The 20,751-nt window shown below is 33.0% G+C and overlaps 1 protein-coding gene across 1 annotated transcript in view; it reads left to right on the top strand.

Moving 5' to 3' along the window:
- The window catches only part of Slik (Sterile20-like kinase), a 64,991-nt gene extending 60,492 nt beyond the window's left edge, over positions 1 to 4,499 (top strand). Inside the window, exons 26-27 of the mRNA XM_073087122.1 lie at positions 162 to 305; positions 3,509 to 4,499. Coding sequence (XP_072943223.1) covers positions 162 to 305; positions 3,509 to 4,345 — 981 coding nt within the window. The 3' untranslated portion in view covers positions 4,346 to 4,499. The remainder of the gene's footprint in view (positions 1 to 161; positions 306 to 3,508) is intronic.
- The last annotated feature ends 16,252 nt before the right edge of the window (positions 4,500 to 20,751 follow it).

Genomic DNA, 20,751 nt, shown 5'->3' on the forward strand with positions numbered 1-20,751 from the left:
TTTTAAACACGCAAATGATGATGACAGTGAGGACAGTGACAATTTCAATTGTCAAAACTGGTTACATTTTCTTGTTAGGAATGAGTAATCTTTATTTTTATGTAATCTATGATTTAATCCTGTAAAATCAATAAACATTCCCCACCGTGTGTTGTGTCCAGGCGTTGCTCCGCGAGCTCGAGCAGTACCAGAACGAGAAGCGCAAGGCGCTGATGAGCCACGAGGGCGGCAAGCTGAAGGCGGTGGAGGAGCGCTACGCCGCAGAGCTGCGCGACTGGCGCGCCACGCTCGCCGACAGGAAGCTGGTGAGCGACACGACACGACACGACACGACACTACACGACACACGACACGACACGACACTATACGATAGATCGTGATAGGGGAAGGTGTAGAGCGTACACACCATAAGGGGCACGACACGACACATGACACGACTTACGACACGACTTAACGACACGACATGCGATATGACACACGACGCGTTAAGGTACTCATTTTTATTTGCGGCAAAATAAATGGCACGACACACGACACGACATGTGACACGACACACTACGCGACACAGGACACGACAAGCGGCATGACACAAGACGCAGAAAGGTACTCATTTTTATACGCGGCAAAAAACACGTCACGACACACGATGTACGATATATCACACTACCTAGCAAGATACATAGCACTACACACGACAAGACTCACGACACGACACACTCACGAGTCACTATGCGCTGATGAGCCACGAGGGCAGCAAGCTGAAGGCGGTGGAGGAGCGCTACGCCGCAGAGCTGCCCGACTGGCGCGCCACGCTCGCTGACAGGAAGCTGGTGAGCCACCACACGGGACGACACGACACGACACGACACACGACACACGACACGACACGTTACACGACACACGACACTACACGATAGATCGTGATAGGGGTAGTATACAGCGTTACATACGATGAGAGACACGGCACGACTTACGACACGACACGACACGACACTACACACGACATGACACTACATGCGACACACGACACTACACGATAATGGAAGGTGTAGAGCGTTACACACGATAAGAGACACGACACGACATACGACATGCGACACTTAGGGGAAGGTGTAGAGCGTTACACACGATAAGAGACACCTCACGACTTACGACACGGCATGCGTCACGACATGCGATACGACATACAGCGTGACACGATGTACGATATATTACACTACGCAGCAAGGTACAAAGCTTTACACACGGTAAGACATATGATACACTCGCGACAAGACATACGACACGATATGCGATAGGAATATACGATAATAATGCGATAGTGTTATATCGCACATGATGCGAGACAGTATACAGCATTACACACGACACGGTATGCGATACGACAATAATGCGACGTACGACACGACATACAACTTACTACACGACATAAAACGTAAAATATAGATAAAAACAAGATCCACTTTCGATATAAACATTTTCTTACCTGTGTTACACATATTTTTGAAAAGTTGTTATAATATGTTACACATTAAACGTCACATTCTACTAACGTGAACATGAGATTATTTTACATACAAACATAATATTACATTAGAAGGGAATGTGAACCATTTTTATAAAATATATTTTTATTTTCTTTATTATTAGTGCAGTGGTTTTGTTGTGGCAAGAATTTGTCAAGAACTTATTCGTTTGTAAAAAGGAAAGGATTTCATATATGAAGAGTCTATAATATTTGTATACACAGAAAAAAATATCTATAAAAAATAAATATTCCTCAGAAAATCAATATATAAATGCAATAAGACGTAAAAGTAAAAAAATGGTCAGTAGTATTTAGGTCTGAACTATTCGCCAAGTAACTCGACAAATAATGAAGAGTAAGTAAACGCGAACGTGTAAACGGTATGTATTCGTCCGTACTCCGCGATTATAAAAATATGCCTTTGCCTTGCCTAATTTTAAATATATTTAGTAAAAAGGTTTGCATTCCCTTCATATGTGCATGTGTGGACGTATGCATGGTGCATTTGCATGTATTCTAGTAGGTGTGGACGGGTTATGTTGACGGATAAACATAAAAAGAAATAAAACATTAATATTTATATTAAAAAAGCATGTGTCTTTACATTAACAGAAACAATCAGAGGTGCGTGCCTGGGATTCGAACCTGGACCCATCGATTGTAAGGCCGCATTTCAGCCTTAAGACTTAACAAATTATTGATATTATCACTTTGACTTTGGTGGTAGAACCCTTTGTGGTTCGACTCCGGCGGCACCACCGCCACACCTATTTCTACCTAATAACAGCAGTGTTAGGCGCTGCTGTGTTCCGGTTTGAAGGGTGTGGTAAGGGAGACATACTTTCCCGAGGTGTTCCAGTTTAGACCTCAGGGGTAGCGGCGAATCTGTGGGCGACCTCAGGTAGGACTATCTAATCCTATCTGGGGTTGATTACAGATGTCCACACGGCAGTAGCCACTTACCATCAGGTGGACTGCATGCTCGTCTGCTACTCCTGTATTATATAAAAAGAAATAACGAGCTCTTCAAAAAAGGTGCAAAAAGAGCTCTCATCCAAAGCCGGCGATGTATTGGCGACTCCTCTGGTGTTGCAAATGTCCATAGGCGACGGTGACTGCTTTCCATCAGGTAGCCCGTCTGCCTCATCGTTTAGGTATAAATATATATATAAAAAATATGTTTATCCGTCATCATATCCCAATATTTTTCAAAGCATGTCAACCCCCCTACTACCCCCTACTAATTCTGTACATTACGACCCGATGGAAACGCTTCATGGCTTGGTGTAAAGGTGGTGGTGTATGGAAATATAGCCCCTATTGCGTAGGGACTATGTACGATTGTACTGTGGCAGGTGGATTGTAGGATTGTATAGGGTTTAGGGTTGTTTTTGAGTGCGTTTAGGTTATTATCTTATTTCAAAAAAGGGAGTGTTATTTTTCAAAAAATCGTACTCTAATGTATTGGTTTTTTTTTGTGAAGTAAAATACTTTATTTGATTTTAGAGCTGAATTATAATTACATTTAGATGATATTATTATTATTGCAAAATGTAATTTATTTTTATAAACAAAGAAAAAAAATGTTGTACTTATAAGACACTTATATACTTTTTATTAAAAAATAAATGTGTACATATGAAATATAATTAAACTTTATTAAAAGTAAAAAAGTTGTACAAAAATTTATTTTGTATAATTTTGGACATTAAAAGTTGATGTTTTATTTGTCTCTACACCTTAATTTAGTCAGAATTATGTATAGAGAATAACGTCGACTTTTCGATAACTATTTCATAAAAAAAGAAAGATTTTTTGATATATATTACTGTTATATTGAAAGGCTCTTATCATTCTGTACGTATAACCTGAACGCACTCACACACAAGCGACACACAGACACAGTCAACGGTGAGGACACATGAATGTTTGTGCCGTCCGGCGACAGAGCCACGCTAAACAACGTCTTTGTACAAACAGAGCGTCATTAACACGTTCGAGAAGCAACTGGACGACCACGAGAGGAAGTACGGCCGCCCCATACCGGACCGGAGCGTCTACCTCGACAAGCCGTGGCCTAAGAATGTGTTACATCACGTGTTATCCGCGTACCAACAGCGCACGTCCTTCATAGGGTCTCTCTCTCGCTCCCGTACGAGCTTGCATCTGATGTCGAATAATACGCCGAACATGGACCGCCGGAGGAGCATCAGTCCGGCGAACGATAACCGGATGACGAAATCGGCCGCCACAAGCGCCACTAGCACCGCGAAACGTGGCAAATTAACAAAAGCTCAGAAGTACGGATCGACGTCGAATCTAAAACTCGTGTCGGAGAAGATATCCGGTTTCTCAGTGTTCTCCGGAGCGGACGTGAAACGGGAACCGATCATGGCGTACGGTAACGTCCCCGGCAAGATCGTCGAGGAGCCCCGCAAGAGTCTGGAACGTTCGAAACCGGTGGAGAAAACGAAAAAGATCGCGAACAGACAGTCGTTGAGCGAGCACCTGTTCAAGCTACTGGAGACACAGGAGACGATGAAACGGAGCATATCGCAGCAGAGTCTGAAGCAAGACGTGTGTATGGAGGCCGTTATGATTGATATGCCGTCGTTAGAAGGGAAATATGACACGTTTAAAAGTAACACGAGTACGTTGTCGCAGTCGAGCGACGACGGGCAGTGTCTGAGTAGATGGGGTCACGTGAGGGGTTCCAACAGCTACTCTAATGCTGATCTGCCGGTGTCGCAATTATCCACGTTGAATCTGAAGGCGTCTATCGCTGATAGCAACGGTGCGCCAGATTCTAGAGCTTAGAGATGTAGGGTTCATGTAAAAAATGTTGGAAAGAGTTTAATTTAGGGGGGGTTTAAACGGCGTATTTGGGGGTTAAAAATAAAATGGAAGATTGTTAAAGATTATTTTAAATCTAGGCGGTTGGAAATAGGGAGTCACTGGGTTTGATAAATAATACAGAATTAATAGCTTTTTTTCAATTGAAAGAAAAGAAAAGATAAAAGAAAGAAAGGGTAGACTTCGTTAAAAACAAATGAGAGAATGCTTTCAAATCCAGCGACGAAAAAAGGGTAGTTTAAAAAATATAAAATAATAAATTACAATTGGAGAGAATCAAAAATTATGTCATGTCTGTAAACGTTTTCGATTTATCTCAAAAATAATTAATAATCTAGGGTGGTATTAAAAAGCGTAGGGGCGAGTTCATTTATAAAAGTATAAATATAATGGTGTTTCTATACAATTAACAAAAATAATAAAAAGATTAAGAAAATATTTTTAAACTTCACTTACATAGGGATCACAAAAATGTGTTACAAACATTATCTACGGAATTTATATAGTATTATATAGAAAAATATGATTTTGTCTGGCACGACCCGTGTCTGTAACGCTCAGTGTCTGTAAATAAATAAACGTTGTGTTATCCGCTTCCAGGCGTAAGTCTCCAATTTTCGACCAAATATTTACAAATATATTTTCGTGTATGTATGTGTTATGTAGTCTGTATGTTTGTATATCACCATCCCTCCAAATGTATATAATTATCGTAAGTTCCTTACCAAAGCCAAAATTTTTTAAATTATAAATCCAAAATCCCATAGATTAGTAAAGATTACTCACTCCTAACAAGAAAATATAACCAGTTTTGATAATTGAAATTGTCACTGTCATCTATTTTCTTGTTTGAAAAATATTTAAAAAAATGTAGTTTTTAGATCATTTACGAATGAAACGATATTTCTCAGCACTTTTTCTTCGATTTCGTGTTTTTGCACTACTTAACTGCGCATATCGGCATTGTTGCGCTTAAGTTACACAATGACAGCCATTAAATGGCTGACATAATTGTCAGCCGTTTAAGCCATTTAACGGCTTCCTTCAATTACAAGGCGGTGAGATATCTATACTTATCTATGCAAAATCCTTGCCGTTGTATTACATTCCATGCTTCCAAAATCAAGACTAAAGGTTATTCCATTTTTTAGTAATAGTAAATTAGGTTAGTTAAAATTATTAAGTAATAATATTTATAAAAATATGATTTTCTAATAATAATGTGCCGTTCTAATATAACGCGATTTTGCGATTGTTGTAAGATTGAGAACAACTGACGTACAAAGCAGTTGTTCTCAACATTTAAACCTCGTTTAATTATGTGGTATTTTGATTCTTAGGCAAAGATTAAAATACAATTTTAAATAAATAATTAATATGAAGGTTTAGGAATAATAGAAACTAATTCCCACCGATGGGAAAGTATTTTCCATGTGAAACAAAGGCTAAGGCCATGGTCACAAATCTACATTTATAAAATTGCGCTCTGACGGTAAGATGTTGCTGCATAACTTAAAATAAAACCTACTAGAGTTCCTGAAGGAATTTCTTTAAAATTACTCGCACGACAATCGCAAAATCGCATTCCGTTAGAATGTCAAACGCCAGTTACACACGACGCGTTTTAAAACACGCCAAGTCCTAAATATGTTTATCAAAAACTTTTTGATAAATAATTTTAACAAAAAAGAAATTTCCTTTACTTTACCGAGACATTAAATTCTTAACATATTTTCGTTATAATACTTAAGTAATAAGCCCTGTTTTCTAAAAAAAAAATGATCCTTTCTCATAAGTTGATATTACGTTGGCGGTTTTTCAGCGTTTTTAAACCGCTTAAAAGCCGTCCATAAAGTTTAAGTACTTGCCGTCTAGATTGTACATCGACGTTTTTATTTTGTATTTAAAGCGTCGTGTGTAAACAGCCTAAACTTTTTCGGCCTTAAGTTAATTAAAGAATATATTTAATATAACTATGTCACAATATTAGTAATATTTTAGTAAGATTTTCGAAATAAATTATATTTAGTATTAAAAAATAATATTTTTAGTATTTTCAAAGTGCCTTTTTCTAAATATAGTGCCATATATTTATATGTTCTATATTGTTTATGGTACACCCATAGATCGTGCTTCTATTTTGAATTTATTTTACTTTTTAATTAGGAAAATTTATGACCTGTTTCACCGTAAGCGAGTAAACTGTAAGATATAAGATATATTTTAATAGTATTTTCCAGATTACAACTTATTTACGTAAAAGTTTAAAATATACAATCATAAGTAGTTCGAAACGCAACCATAATGATCGATTTTTCATTTTTTATTGATTCTAAAACTCATGAATAACTACCAGGAAAATTAAATTAATATATATATAATTATAACATATTTTCTTCAATATTTTTGTTTTTTCTGACGTTAGTGTGTGATTTTTAAATATAACATATCGCTAAGTCATATTTTTTCTCGCCTGAACTGCTTTAAAATTCTTAAATATAATCTATAGCTACTTTTTCGCCTCGCTTAAATTGTTACTCGCTTGCAGTCAAACACGTTCCTTAAAGTTGAAAGTCTTACTACTTTCAATATCATCATAATGAAAATCGGTGCTTATACATATTAGAATTCCTGATTTAAATTTACCAAAAAAATATCCTTTTATATTTATTATAATATTGGTAATCTTTAGGTTTAAACAATAGTAAAAAATTATTGAATTTAAAATATTATACAAAATAAAAACCGAGTTTATATTATGCTTAATATTGAAAACGGAAGTAACGTCGCTCCAACAATTTAGGTAAATCCAACGACATCTCATATGTTACCCGTCAAGCCGTTTGGGCTGTAGGGTAAAAACCGTGCTAAAATCGCACAAGGAAAATCGTTAAGCCTGATTCCTGACGACCTTGATGAGGTGAATGGGATAAAATTATTAAAATCGTGTATTGTCATCGGTTCTTGATAATTGTTCAAAATTTTAAATTAATCGGACCGTTCAAAGTGGGTAAAAATCGAGTTCAAGATTCCGTTACATACATACATACAGGTCAAGCTAATAAAAGCGTGGGAAAAAAAATATTAGCCTACGCAGTCGGGTAAAAATTTCGAAATAAGGGCGGTAGGGCGGTGGTTATAGTTTTGGGGGTGTCGTTCTAATTTAAGAGGGGTGGGGGTTGCCATAATTGTTTGAACAATTGGCGACACTGATTTCCAAAAATCGTTACAAAATTATTTACTAATTATTATATTTTATATTGTAGTCCTAGAGTCACATTAGATACTAAATAGTTACGTTGAGTTATTACTAAATTATTTTAGTTTTTTAGTTATAAACGTTTATTATTGTAGGTATTTTTAAATTTTCACATATGGTAATATAATTTTTGATTTAATATATTATATTAATAAATTATTTAGAAGGGCTTACGATACGTTCTTAACTAACGCTCGTTAATCATAACCAATCTGTCCAATATACGAATCTGCCTACCTAAGATTGATATTTGACAAGGTCCAGTATAAAGAAGTCTTTGGTATCTTTGGTAGGCAAAATATTGAATTTAGCGCTTCTTTGAAAATTCTATTACAAAATAATAATTTCGAAGGATTAAACACAAATTACAAACGAGAACTTAGAATTAAAAAAATGAGTTCAAAAATGCATTTTTATTTTATTTTAAAATAAAAGCACGCATCTGTATTTAGTCGTCACGATTTTTAAGTCGTACGTATTCATTAGTCGAGTCGTGAGATATAAAGAAATTATGGCTTTGTTTAGAAAAAAAATGGTAAAGTATTATATTGTATTTTAGTGCCAAATTGTATTTATATTTTTTAATATCGATTGCTCAGTGTTTATATTGAAAGAAATGTGTCTTTTTATTCGTGTCTAAGTATTAATTAATTTGCATCTGAACAAATTTTACTTTTGTGCGAGATTGTACTTATTTTAATTTTGAAAAATATGGGCCAATATTTTTATAATGTCATCCATTTTGAATTTAAAACGAATAGTGTCCCCACCTGTCAATAATTTATATTTTCTGTCAAATATGTTTAACCTTTTTTCCTGTAATGTTTTGTGTATCCCACAAAAATAATGCATGTTTTTTTTTCTGTCATAGTGTTATGGACTGTCAAATAATTATGATTCATTACTGTTAACTTAATGTTTATACCATTTATGTTATAATTTTTTAATGACTTGCTTATTTAAATTTATACAGTTTTTGACAGTTTTTATGAAAATTGACAGTTTCAAGCTATTTTTGTAGTGAAATTCGAAATAACATTTTGCAAATGTCAATGACATTGAAACTGTCAAAAATATTAAGTTTAGTTTTTCAGTCATTTGTCAATATTACTGTCATTTTCGTGTGTAATTCGATACGAATGTTTTTTTTTGTAAAATATTGTAATATTTAACTGTTAGTGTAGAGACCGCTTAAGCTTAAATCTAACGCGATATTATACTAACTATATAGAGATATTATTTTGATTTATATTGTATAGCTGATGAACTAAAGGAATGGACTCCTAATCGGTATATCGGTACGCGGGGGACGAGCGTGGCTTTGCATAATACCAATTTGACAGATGTGTTAACAGAAAATTAAGAGTCTATTACTTATCTCGCTGGGGCATGCGTGGAGCGTCTACCACGCTGTCCCATTGTTAATATAAGGCATACTTTCGCTTGTCGGCATGTGTGTTAAATCAATGCTATTTAAATCAGAAAATAATATGAATGATTGTAAATAAAGACGTTACGTTTTAATTTTTTTTGCTTTATTTTTTATTTGTGGTGGTGGGTAGTTGAAAACCAATACATGTATATAATTAGGGTTGTATATAAAAATTATATAGATTTTTAGTAATACAATGGTTATTCTTGGTTCGACTCCGGAGGCACCGCCGTCATACCTGTATCTGCTTGATCAGTAGAGCGTAACTGTTCTGGTTTGAATGGTGTGGTAAGGCAGATGCACACAAGGCGTTCTCAGACCAAGGGTAGCAATGTCAGGAGACCTTAGGTAGAACTTTAATTCTGTCTGGGGCAGATTACCATCAGGTGGAATAATTTGCTAGTCTGCTGTTCTGCAGGTCTACGCTGTATAACTGTCAACTAAAATTAAATTTGACATTACGATTCGATGAACAAACTGTCAAATTAATAATGAGCTGAAAGGCTAAAGTATATAAAGTTTACCTGTCAAAATAAGATGGAAGGGAGTGACTATTGGCTAATGTACTTATGAAGCGACCATATTAATCCTAAAGAGTGGCAGCACATGTGTGATTGGCTTCAGGGAAGGCATTGTTAGTCCTTAGGATCCTTATACCTAAGGCAAAAAATCTATATGGAAGTTGCTATCTCAATCTTATTATATATTCCAAGGGTTTATAATATTCTAAGGTTTAATATAGTCAGAAGAATTCGTATTTTTTTAAAGAGGCTGTGTTATATATTTTTGATGTTGAGTTAATGTCATATTGAATCAATTCTTTTTGCTAATTATTTTTTAGAAATCATTGTAATATTACATAGATTTTTTTGATAGATTTTTTAAATATTTATACGTTTTTAAAATGCATGAATTTCCCTTCCTATGCATGACTTATAACTTCTTATACTACGCATTTACGTAAATTACTTGAAATAATACAATATTAGATCATACAATTTTATATTTAATTATTCATATTTTTTTATAATGTGGCATGATTTTTTAATAATACGTTTAATGGCATTATCATTTATCATACATCAAAATTTGTTTCAAAACTCATTTTATATAATGTGCGAATAAAAATTAAATTTAGGAAAAAACATAACTATTTCGTATTTTATATAGTTTTACATAACTATTTTTAATGGTGATAAGTTTTATTCTTTATTATAGTAAGTATTTACGTAATGTAAAAGAAAATTGAATAATATTACACTGGTAATGTTTCGTAGATTTGTATATGCACACCATCCATTTTACGTCATTCGAAATGACCACTATTTTCTGTTTCCAAAGTCCTTTTAAATATATACACAATACACATTGTCAATAATTATTAAAATGTATTCAAGAAAATTCATATTTGTCAATTACTTAACTTTTACACTTGAAAATTTTAACGAATAGATGTTACGTCATCATAGATTAGTAAAGATTACTCACTCCTAACAAGAAAATGTACCCAGTTTTGAGAATTGAAATAGTTGCGTAAAAAAGTTTTGAAACGTCTCCGTGCTAAAATGTCCCTAAAATATTTGAAATAATTATTTATTTATTATGTAAATTCATGTAAATTACGCAGTATTAGTTATTTATTCGTAAATTTTCCCTAAAAATGTTTTTATTTGTCAAGAATTCAAAAAAAGAACTTACAAATAAGCCGTTTGTGGCTTCATTCAATTTCAAGGCGGCGAAGTATCTTTACTAATCTATGTACGTCATATTAAAAACAGATTTTATCAGACTTCACCATTAATCCGCTGTTTTTTATTGTTCTTATCGGCTGTTATTAATAATCAAACCATCTAATGTTTCGCCTACCATAGATATAGATTTAACAATTATAATTTTTATACAATACAATTTAAATTTCGATATTTAGTACGCATTTAGAATAAGTGAGTAATAACGCCGTAAATGATATTGCGAATTGAAACATAAAAAATACAGACTGAAGTAATTTTCACTTTCACTGCTAAAGGACAATACCCATGAAAGTATGGACCGCCGTCCAGAGTTGCATCAAATTGAAACTTGTTGTGGACGATGTATAATTAACCAAATACTACCAATAATTATTTTTTAAATCAGCACCCGGGTTCTGAAGTTATTTACCGAAATTTTACATAACCTCAAAATCGAAAATATCCGACGATAGATTGATGGTCGGTTTTAACTGATAGTAGGTACCTATAATGTAGTTCGATTAACATATTCCATTTACTTTTAAAGGTAGTAGGTAAAAAAACCTAAAATAATCCTAAAAACCTAAAATAATGAATTACGAATATAAAATACCGCCATTTTAATTTTTAAGAACAACAATCAACATTTCGTCTTATTTTATCTTAAATGGAACCCCCTTGTTCAAAGAAACTATTCTGATCGACAAACTATGTAAAAAAATCAATAAATAATTTTAATATTACTTTCATTTTGATGCATGAGAAAAATCATTAGTCAAAACACTAATAGATCTTATTGAATTCCGAGTATAAAATTCCGCCATTTTAATTTTTAAGAACAGCAATCAACATTTCGTCTTATTTTATCTTAAATGTAATCCCCTGTTCAAAGAAACTATTCTGATCGACAAATTATGTAAAAAAAATCAAAAAATAATTTTAATATTAGTTTCATTTTGACGCATTAGAAAAATCAGTACCAAGAATGGGCATTTTCCTTTATTTATAATCCCTTATTTCTAACACTACACATAATTCTACCTTACCTAAGTTAATTCCTATGACGTAAATGGATGGCCAGTGTGATCATAAACTTGCTATTGAAACGTGTGCGCTAATAATACGGTTTCTGGTACCGCCTAACAAGTCTCTGGACGTCGACTGCAGACGCTGGACCGTTGCATGGTATGTGGTTCACTTTATACTAACTATTAATTGTATATAGACGCATTTTTTATTCATTTTGACGAAAAAAAACGTATTGTGTAAATACATTGATATACATTGGTTTGGATTTTAAAAAAGTTGGTGGCTTTCGCGCCATATTAAACGTTAGCTTTTTTTTAAATTGAAATAATATTTAATTGTTTAGAATACGATACAGACAGACAATAATTAAAAAATGGCGATTATTATTTCGCGCCATTTTGTGTAATTTTTTATTTGCTGCAAATTTAATCGTAACTTACAGATAACAGATACATTGGACTTATTGTCTAATAAAGATTCTAAATATTATATTTCATCCGTCATGTTTTTTACTTATTTTATTTATGATACTCTCCTATTTGATGACAGTTTTATTTTTATTTTTTCCTGTGATTTTTAATAGGCTTTGGAGGAAGAGTTCACTACCCAACTAGAAGAGCAAGAGCGGCTGGCGGCGAACGCCCGCCTGCCGCCGCCGCCGCCCAGCATGCCCCAGCACAGCTCTACATTACATTCATCTAGAACCAGCTTAGCTTCCAGCCATTACGACTAACAGATAAAACATTAGTATTATGACATTACTTGTCAACTGTCAAAATTACCCAAACGCGTTCGGATATACGTATCTGATTAATTAAGTGTAAATAAGGCATATGTGTTCTTATTAAATTAATATCGTGCTACAATTAAGGTTAAATAAATCTTGTAAGTATTATCCTACACCGCATACTAGTGTACAAAAACAAGTTTTAGTCTGAAACTATTGTCGTTGTATTTGTATCTGGTAGTGTGGTCTGTGTGAGAAAGTGTCAAAATTACCGCCAAAATTTTCACGTGCAAAGATAAAACGCGTGCAGCCAATGCTGAAAGAATGGAACGAGTTTTAAATGGCGAAATTTAAGCCTAATTATTATTAAAGAACCAGTAAAGACTACTTAATTGAATTTATAAAGCGGGGTGCGAATTTTAAAATTGCTTAGGGTTAGAAAACCGGCGTGTTCGTCTTGTCGTCCATTGGCGCCAAAATTATATTAAATTGCATTTAAATTTTGCATGAATTACTTAAGTAAATTTGTATAACAACCTAAAGGTGTTTTGAGTAAACATTATAGAGAAAAATTGGCTCAACATCATTAGTTTTAATAATAAAAATCTAGTATTTTTTTACATTTTCAAACTTTTTTTAAAAGACAGTATATACAGTATCGCACGATGTCTGACATTTTAAAGTATTATCTGTGGTAAAAGTATTAACTTGACTAATTTCGATAAACATTTTAATTTAAAATGGCGAAATTTATTTCATTATTTATTTGCACTAAGAATTTCTGTGCATAATGAAATAAATCTTTTATTTCTTTTATTATATTGAACCCAGCATAAACTCTATAATGTTTACTACAAAATACCGTTTGGTTTGATAAATTTTGTAACGATTTGATATTAAATATTTGAAACGAGGAATTGATCTACTTAATTAAATATAAAGGTGCTTCTGCACCATTGAGACTGCTTGCTTGTACCACAAGGTGCTTTAGATAGATTTAGCCGGATTTAAAATAGCTAGATATGCCCTTTGCCTAAATCTAATTAGGTGAGGGAGCTCACTTAAGTAAAGTTGGCTGATGGCTGGCTAGTACAGATCGTTCGCCCACTAGTCGGAATTCGAACATAATCATAAATTTTCCATATTTTTTATAGCTAATCTTATAGCATAGTAAGTTTAAGCTTAAGCCTTATAAGTTCCAAACAAAAGGAGAATTGGTTGACAAACAGAAAAAGGTTTATAAACTGTTTTGTCAACCTATTAATTTAATGTTATTTTTGTTATCATTCAAGTTACGTTTACGTTCGAAAATGGCGGAGTTGAAAGAGCTACAAAATGGCAGACTAGTTGTCATTAACATGAATAGTTAACATGAGAGACCTAATATAGACATCAATAATGTTTTTTTATGATAAAATTATGCGAAATTAATAAAAACTGATTAGTTTAATGTTTTAAGCTCAATAATAACAATAAAAGTGAAAAAACATAATGTAATATTGCTACAAATTCAATTTATTCTAGTAATATCACTTTAATTATTTTGTATGATGAATTCTATCAAGACTTGTTGAATTCCTAGGTATTTAAATACTTGTTATTGGGATAAAGCGCGCATATCAATTATTACGGAGAGTATTTAAGAGTTAATATTTCGTAAATTTGGGGGGTATCTGGCTATTTTAATCCTTTGGTTCTAGCATTGGCTTTATTGAAGGTTTTATAAGATGGACAAATATGGCGGCATTTACTAACGATGACACAAATATTGCACTCAAGGGTCTGTGGTTTAATTCTTGGTGGAATTATGAGGGGTATTATGAAATAGTACATTACGATACGCCTGGCCAAAGTAGCCTATTTTTGCACGGCGTGAAGTTAGCGCCTGAGCGCAGCGAGGGTGCTAAACGCCGTGCGCATAATAGGCTACTTATGTCACATTCGTACGGTGTAAAAATCAGCTACTTTGGACACGGAAAAGCGTGGCTAAAATGCGGGTTTAGGTCACAGAGTGCTATAAAAAACATTGTGAGATATTTTGTAATTTAAACCAATTTTTTTCATGTACATCGACAAGTATTTGATGATATATGCGTCATATTTGTCCTTCGAAATATAATTTTGAGTATAGATTTGTAACGTGTGAGATGTAGGTAGGTATATGAAATTGAGTCGAGTCATGGTTTTGATAAATTTTAAATGAATTGGCCTAAAAATATTTGTAGCTGTATTAACAGATAGCAATAAATTGAACATAGATAATTTCGGTCGTCCATAAGGTTTTTAATCTGTAATTCCATAGAGTAAGCAGGTTTCTTTCGTCAGTCCAAGCGTTTGTTATTTTAAGAGCAAACAAATTATTTTATTCTTAGTCAATCCAGATCTATTCGATGAGAGATGTATATTTTGTACAGTTAAGACATACAAAAGAAATTATGTGAAATTAGTCAGCGTATAGGTGACTGACATGTAGATATAGGTGAAAAATTAATATTTTTTCATGTACAGTACCTACTTTGTTTTAAGTACATGTGCCTACTTAATTTATGAATCCCGAAGATTTTTATTTTCTGAATCGAAATACGATATGAAATAATCCTTTGTTTTTAAATCTGTAAACATTGAGATAAGTGCTCACTAGCGCCAAGGTTTTTAATTGTCTATTATCTGTTATAAAATAGACAAAATTAAATCAAAAATTACGTTTAGTAATTGATTACACGATAAACCTATAAATAATAATTTTAAATGTCTTAATTATTTTAACATTTCAATATTTTTTTCTCTTGGCGTTAATATCTCTGTCACTATGTAAAATAACTTCTTTTCCCGCCATAATTTTATTCTGTACAGTAGACCAAAGACAAGAATCATTTCCACAATTCCAATACATTAGGTCACTAGTCTTACTCGATCTGTTGTACGAAAAGGCGTTTCCAAACGAATTCTTTCGTTAATTAAGACATTACTAAACAATTTATGGATAGAAATATTGGATTTGAATATGGATGTAATTGGATGAAATATTTGCCGTTGTTTTAAAAAAGAAGTTAAACCAAATTGGCGGGAAGCGATTACAAATGGCGGTGTTGTCTATGTCCATATTTTAACCAATATTTCATATGTTAATTTATTCTTCATTTTTCTAAATACGCTTATTGTTAGTCATTTGTACAAATATCTGAAGCCTTATTTTTCGTATGTCGATCATAGTATAGGATATTATTTTGTTGACACCTTAAAACATCGAAATTCATATCAAAATAATCAAAGAAATAATATAGGATCCATTTTACTACTTTCTACTCTGTGTACTTATCTGTGATTTCTGTAATGTAAATAATTTTAATGTTTATGCATATTACTTAAGCAATGACGATCAAATGTAATTATTTTAATTTGAAAATATGCAAACGCAAGGATACAAAAAATATATATGCGTCTATTTTTAAAATATACATTTAATAGTTCTAAAAGATTCTTAAATAATATGGAAAACTTGGTGCCAAAATCTATTATTATTTTTAAATAATAAAACACTTATTCAAAGCTTATATTGTCTGGTATATAGAAAGAAACATATCGATAATCAGTCCAACTCAATCTGTATTTACTTGTTAAATCTATGCTGGCAGCTGACTTATAAGGCCATGTTAGTAAATAGAAATAATAACGCATGTGTATACTTCAGATAGATTTTTTCTGCATGGAGATAGATACTGATGTCCATGGGCGGCATTGAGGACTTACAATATTATAAAAATGCTTCCTTCTAATTAAAAGTTTTGTAATAATATCTTGGATCCTATGATCGACTCTATAATGACGTATTTAGACAATGAATAATATATATTTGTACATTTTAAACCTACTTAGTGCATTTCGGTATGTTTATTTGAGATTACCGCAGTATTTTGTGAATCAATGTTATTAGCGTAACACGGTAGCCATAGCCATTTTTAATGTTAATCTTATTATTTTATTATTTTTTGTCTATATGAGGTAAAAAGTAAATTATTGTTACAACTTTTCAAGATATAAAGAACTTACTTTGTATGTGGTGTTTCATTGTTTTCCTCTTTTGTGCATTTACTTATTTATTCCCTCCCTTATGCGTTAAAACAAAGAAGTGCAGCGTCAGAGGACGCCACCTTTATTATATGATTATTTAGCAGTTTAAGTTAGCGTAGAATTACTAATTAGTCATAAATTAGGCTAGATCGTAATTAATATAAAGTACCTATTAGTCACTTGGTACTTTATACAAACAAAAAAAAACTTATTTATTGTCAAAATCCGCAGCTCACTACAAACAGGTTTCTTATTTACGTAACTTAAAGCTGATTAGGAATCTAAATCTACACCTAACCTACTTAAAGTAAAAATAGATGCCGTGTCTCTACAACGAATACATTTGATAAATAAATAATAGTTAAAAAAAAACTAAAAAACACGCTTTTATTGCTAATCGAACTAAAACTAAAACTTGAAAATAAATCAATCATAATGAATCGCCTGAATTTTTTTTTTTTCTGCTCTTCTCATAAATTGGGAAATTAATTAATCTAATAAGGATAATGGGAAACTGTTATCATATTATTGCATTGTCATCGGTCCTTCATACGTGTGGAAATTGGTGAAAATTGAACTCAAAGATTCCGTTACATACATACATTGATACGACCTAAGCAAATAAAAGCGTGTTAAAAAGTAGTTAGAAAGCTGAAAAGAAGTATATTTCTAGCATTCTTAGAAATTTTGTGGGACCAAGTTTGATCTTAACTTAACATTTAGTCTTAATTATAACATTTTTCAAACTGATCTATTCCATCAAAAGTTATTATAAGTTAAATTCCTTACTTAACTCCAAATCTTATACCTACATAAAATTCTCGTGTCACAATGTTACCGTACGCCTCCGAAACGGTTTTACCGATTTTCACCAAATTTTATATGCATATTCAGTAGGTCTGAGAATCGGCTACTAACGATTTTTCATACCGCTAAGTGATAAGGGTTGTTCACCCTTTTAAAAACGGGTCAGCTAGTAGATAAATAGGTAAGTAATTTTTCTCTAAGTATGCGATTGGGTATTCGCAGTGGATAATTTCAGTTTACCGGTATGCTTGACAGATGGCGTTATATTCAGAGTCCATGCGAACGATGTCCCTAGCACAACTAGTCTTATATATAAAATTCTCGTGTCACAATGTTCGTTACCGTACTCCTCCGAAACGCCTTCATCGATTTCCACCAAATTTTATATGCATATTCAGTAGGTCTGAGAATCGGCTGTCTATTTTTCTATTCTACTGTCTATTTTTCATACCACTAAGTGATAAGGGTTGTTCACCCTTAACATTTTTTTATTTATATGGCAACACCGTTTGCCGAGTTAGTTTGTTTTATGTAAAATGGTATTTAATAGAGATTCTGTTTATCTTTTAATGCTAAATATTAATACCAGAGGGAGTGTGCGAGAGAGATTATGAATGTAAACGATTTCATGTAGTTATTGTATTGTATCAACCATGTCTATAAATCTTCTATAATTTAAATAATATATGTTGCGGTACACACATGCCTAGCACTCCCGCCTAACGATATTGGAATGTATTATGTATAAAATAATAACAAATATGACTATCATCGTTCCATCACGTAAGTAGAATAAAACCACCAACCTTGATTTCCAAGGCCATCTGCTGACAAATCGTGTCAGGAGTGAATCGCACGGACTTCACATGGCTCCAAGGAGTCGCAGCCTGGTCTTCCTGAGGAGTTGTCACTATGCACTTCATAAAACACGCGGGACCACGGCTAGTCCACGTGGACAACAGGAGCGAGATGGCACGTACATAACGTTTGTATGATCTCGCCCAGTGCGAGACGACGACTGATCGAAAGAAGCGAAATAAAAAGACAACTGGTGGAATTTTTACATCTACCCACATACAAATTGACAAAGATTGAACATTTATAAAGTAATAGCGTAACCGATTTCTTCCATCATGGCGAGCCTAAAGTATAACTTAAAAAAAACGATTTAATAACGAGCCTTAAAGATCAATGTTTCTGTTTTAATAAAATTTTCAGTTCTGCTAAAAAGTAACCTATAAACTCAGATAGTACCAGTATGTAATCGGTCTTTGCTCGATGTTGTAATAATAAAACAAAAATTAAAAAAAAAAGTGTGTGTGTGTCAGCTACGACGCACGATTGGAGTTTACTCCTTACGAACGATAATTATGATATATAGGTATCGAATAGAAAAAAAGGGTAAATGAACGCATCTGCTTAAATAATAAGAGAAACAAACATATATCTGTAATTATTCTTATATACCTTATTATATCTTATTATACAAATCCAATTTTAGGATGATTGATTTCTTTCACTTTGAATTATAATATCATTCTTAAATACTGTAATTATAGGTTTGTGGTAACTGAAATACGATACGTGAACTTCGGAAGTTACATGAGTTATGAATCGTGAAAACACCGCATCAATAGTTGTACCACAGTATCCATATACTGTGGTTGTACCATATCTAGCGCGCAACACACACGTACAAACATACGCACACATTCAACTCTCAGACTGGAGGTAGTGAACTATACAGTGAGACTACGAAGTATCGCGCAAAGAGGAGACCCCGAGAATGAGATACGCAGTGTAATGTATTCCATCTCATTCTTTTACACGTTCAATCCTACAGATATATATGTTTGTCTCTTTCTACGTAACGCCTCAACTTTTCGTGTTACACTTGATTTTACTCCTCATAAAATTTCCGTACCGGGCCTTATAACTCAAATCGTTTCTTAAGGAGTAAACTCCAAAAAAGATTTAATAACGAGCATTAGAGATCAATGTTTCTGTTCTAATAAAATTTTCAGTTCTGCTAAAAAAGTACCTATAAACTCAGATACTTTCTGTGTCAATGACTACAGATTCAAATAAGTTCGTTGAAATGACATTGATATAAATATCTGTAGCATTGTTTATTAGTTTGTAACCTGTAGTAACATTTGTATTTTGTCATTTCTTGTTTAGACTGGTCATCAACAATTATGAAAAACCAATTAAAAGTAATAACTGACTCAACTCACAAAAACGATTTATCAGTATCAGAATCAGAGGTCCATGCGGTCAAAATTGAAATTTAAACCTGAAATGTATTTACATTAAAAATTATTGTCTAATTTCTATTTTGGAGGCATCAAAATTCCCGTTAAAATGGCGACCACAATCAATGAGACTATTCAAGATCGTTACAGACGATGTGGATTTCTCAACAGCATTCAACATGTTGATATTTATGGCAAAAACAAATCGAGCTACGTTGAGCACAAACTAAAGATCGACCCACCATTAGTCACATCTACTTCTAATTCCTCACCGGAATTTACAAAAATGATAACAGATCCAGAATTGAAGAAATGCGTGAAAAATAAACTCGACAAGTTCTCAGTTTCGACCAAAGTGTGTGGGCTGTATCCTGGTAATGACATATTGTCGAAGAAATCGAAATTTAGAAAATTGAGCAAGAGTAACTTTACGTTTTGTGCTTTGAAATGAGTCTACCTGTGTTTGGGAGTAAAGTGTCTGTTACCTAAATATTTGTGTTTTGCTATATTTATTTATTTGCATCAAGTTTTGTCCCTTTTCAGAATATTTTTATAGTTGGTTTTAGTATAACTAAATCATTAATTGTGGTTTTTATTCACATTAATATTTCTCTATATTACAACAGAAATTATCTTTCATTTTGTTTATTTTTATAGTAAAAATAAAATATTTAAAAATAACTGGAGGAGGCTCTGAACTGGAGGCCATTCAAGAAACCGCAATTTTTCAGGATTTTCGTTTTATCTAGAGAGTATATTTGTTTTATGGTTTTAGACAGAACTGCAATATGTAGGCAGTTAAAATTTACACAATACATTCACTTCAATGGCTGCTATGATTACAAATACTACTTCGACTCGCACTTAGCCAAGCTTTTAAATTCGAAGCAATTCAATTGAAAAAATATTTAATACATTTATACTCAAAAATATTAAGGTATGTACTAACTACATGTAAATACACCCACTTATAGCCGTCACAATTTAATAGGCCCATTTTGACACATGCCATCGCTAGGCTCGAAGCATGTGCATTAAAAATTAATAACCTAAGAAACCG

The sequence above is a fragment of the Epargyreus clarus genome, unplaced genomic scaffold (genome assembly GCF_041222505.1).
Source record: "Epargyreus clarus isolate Ecla_fem2 unplaced genomic scaffold, WU_Ecla_fem_2.2 ptg000025l, whole genome shotgun sequence".
NCBI classification, from domain to species: Eukaryota; Metazoa; Arthropoda; class Insecta; order Lepidoptera; family Hesperiidae; genus Epargyreus; species Epargyreus clarus.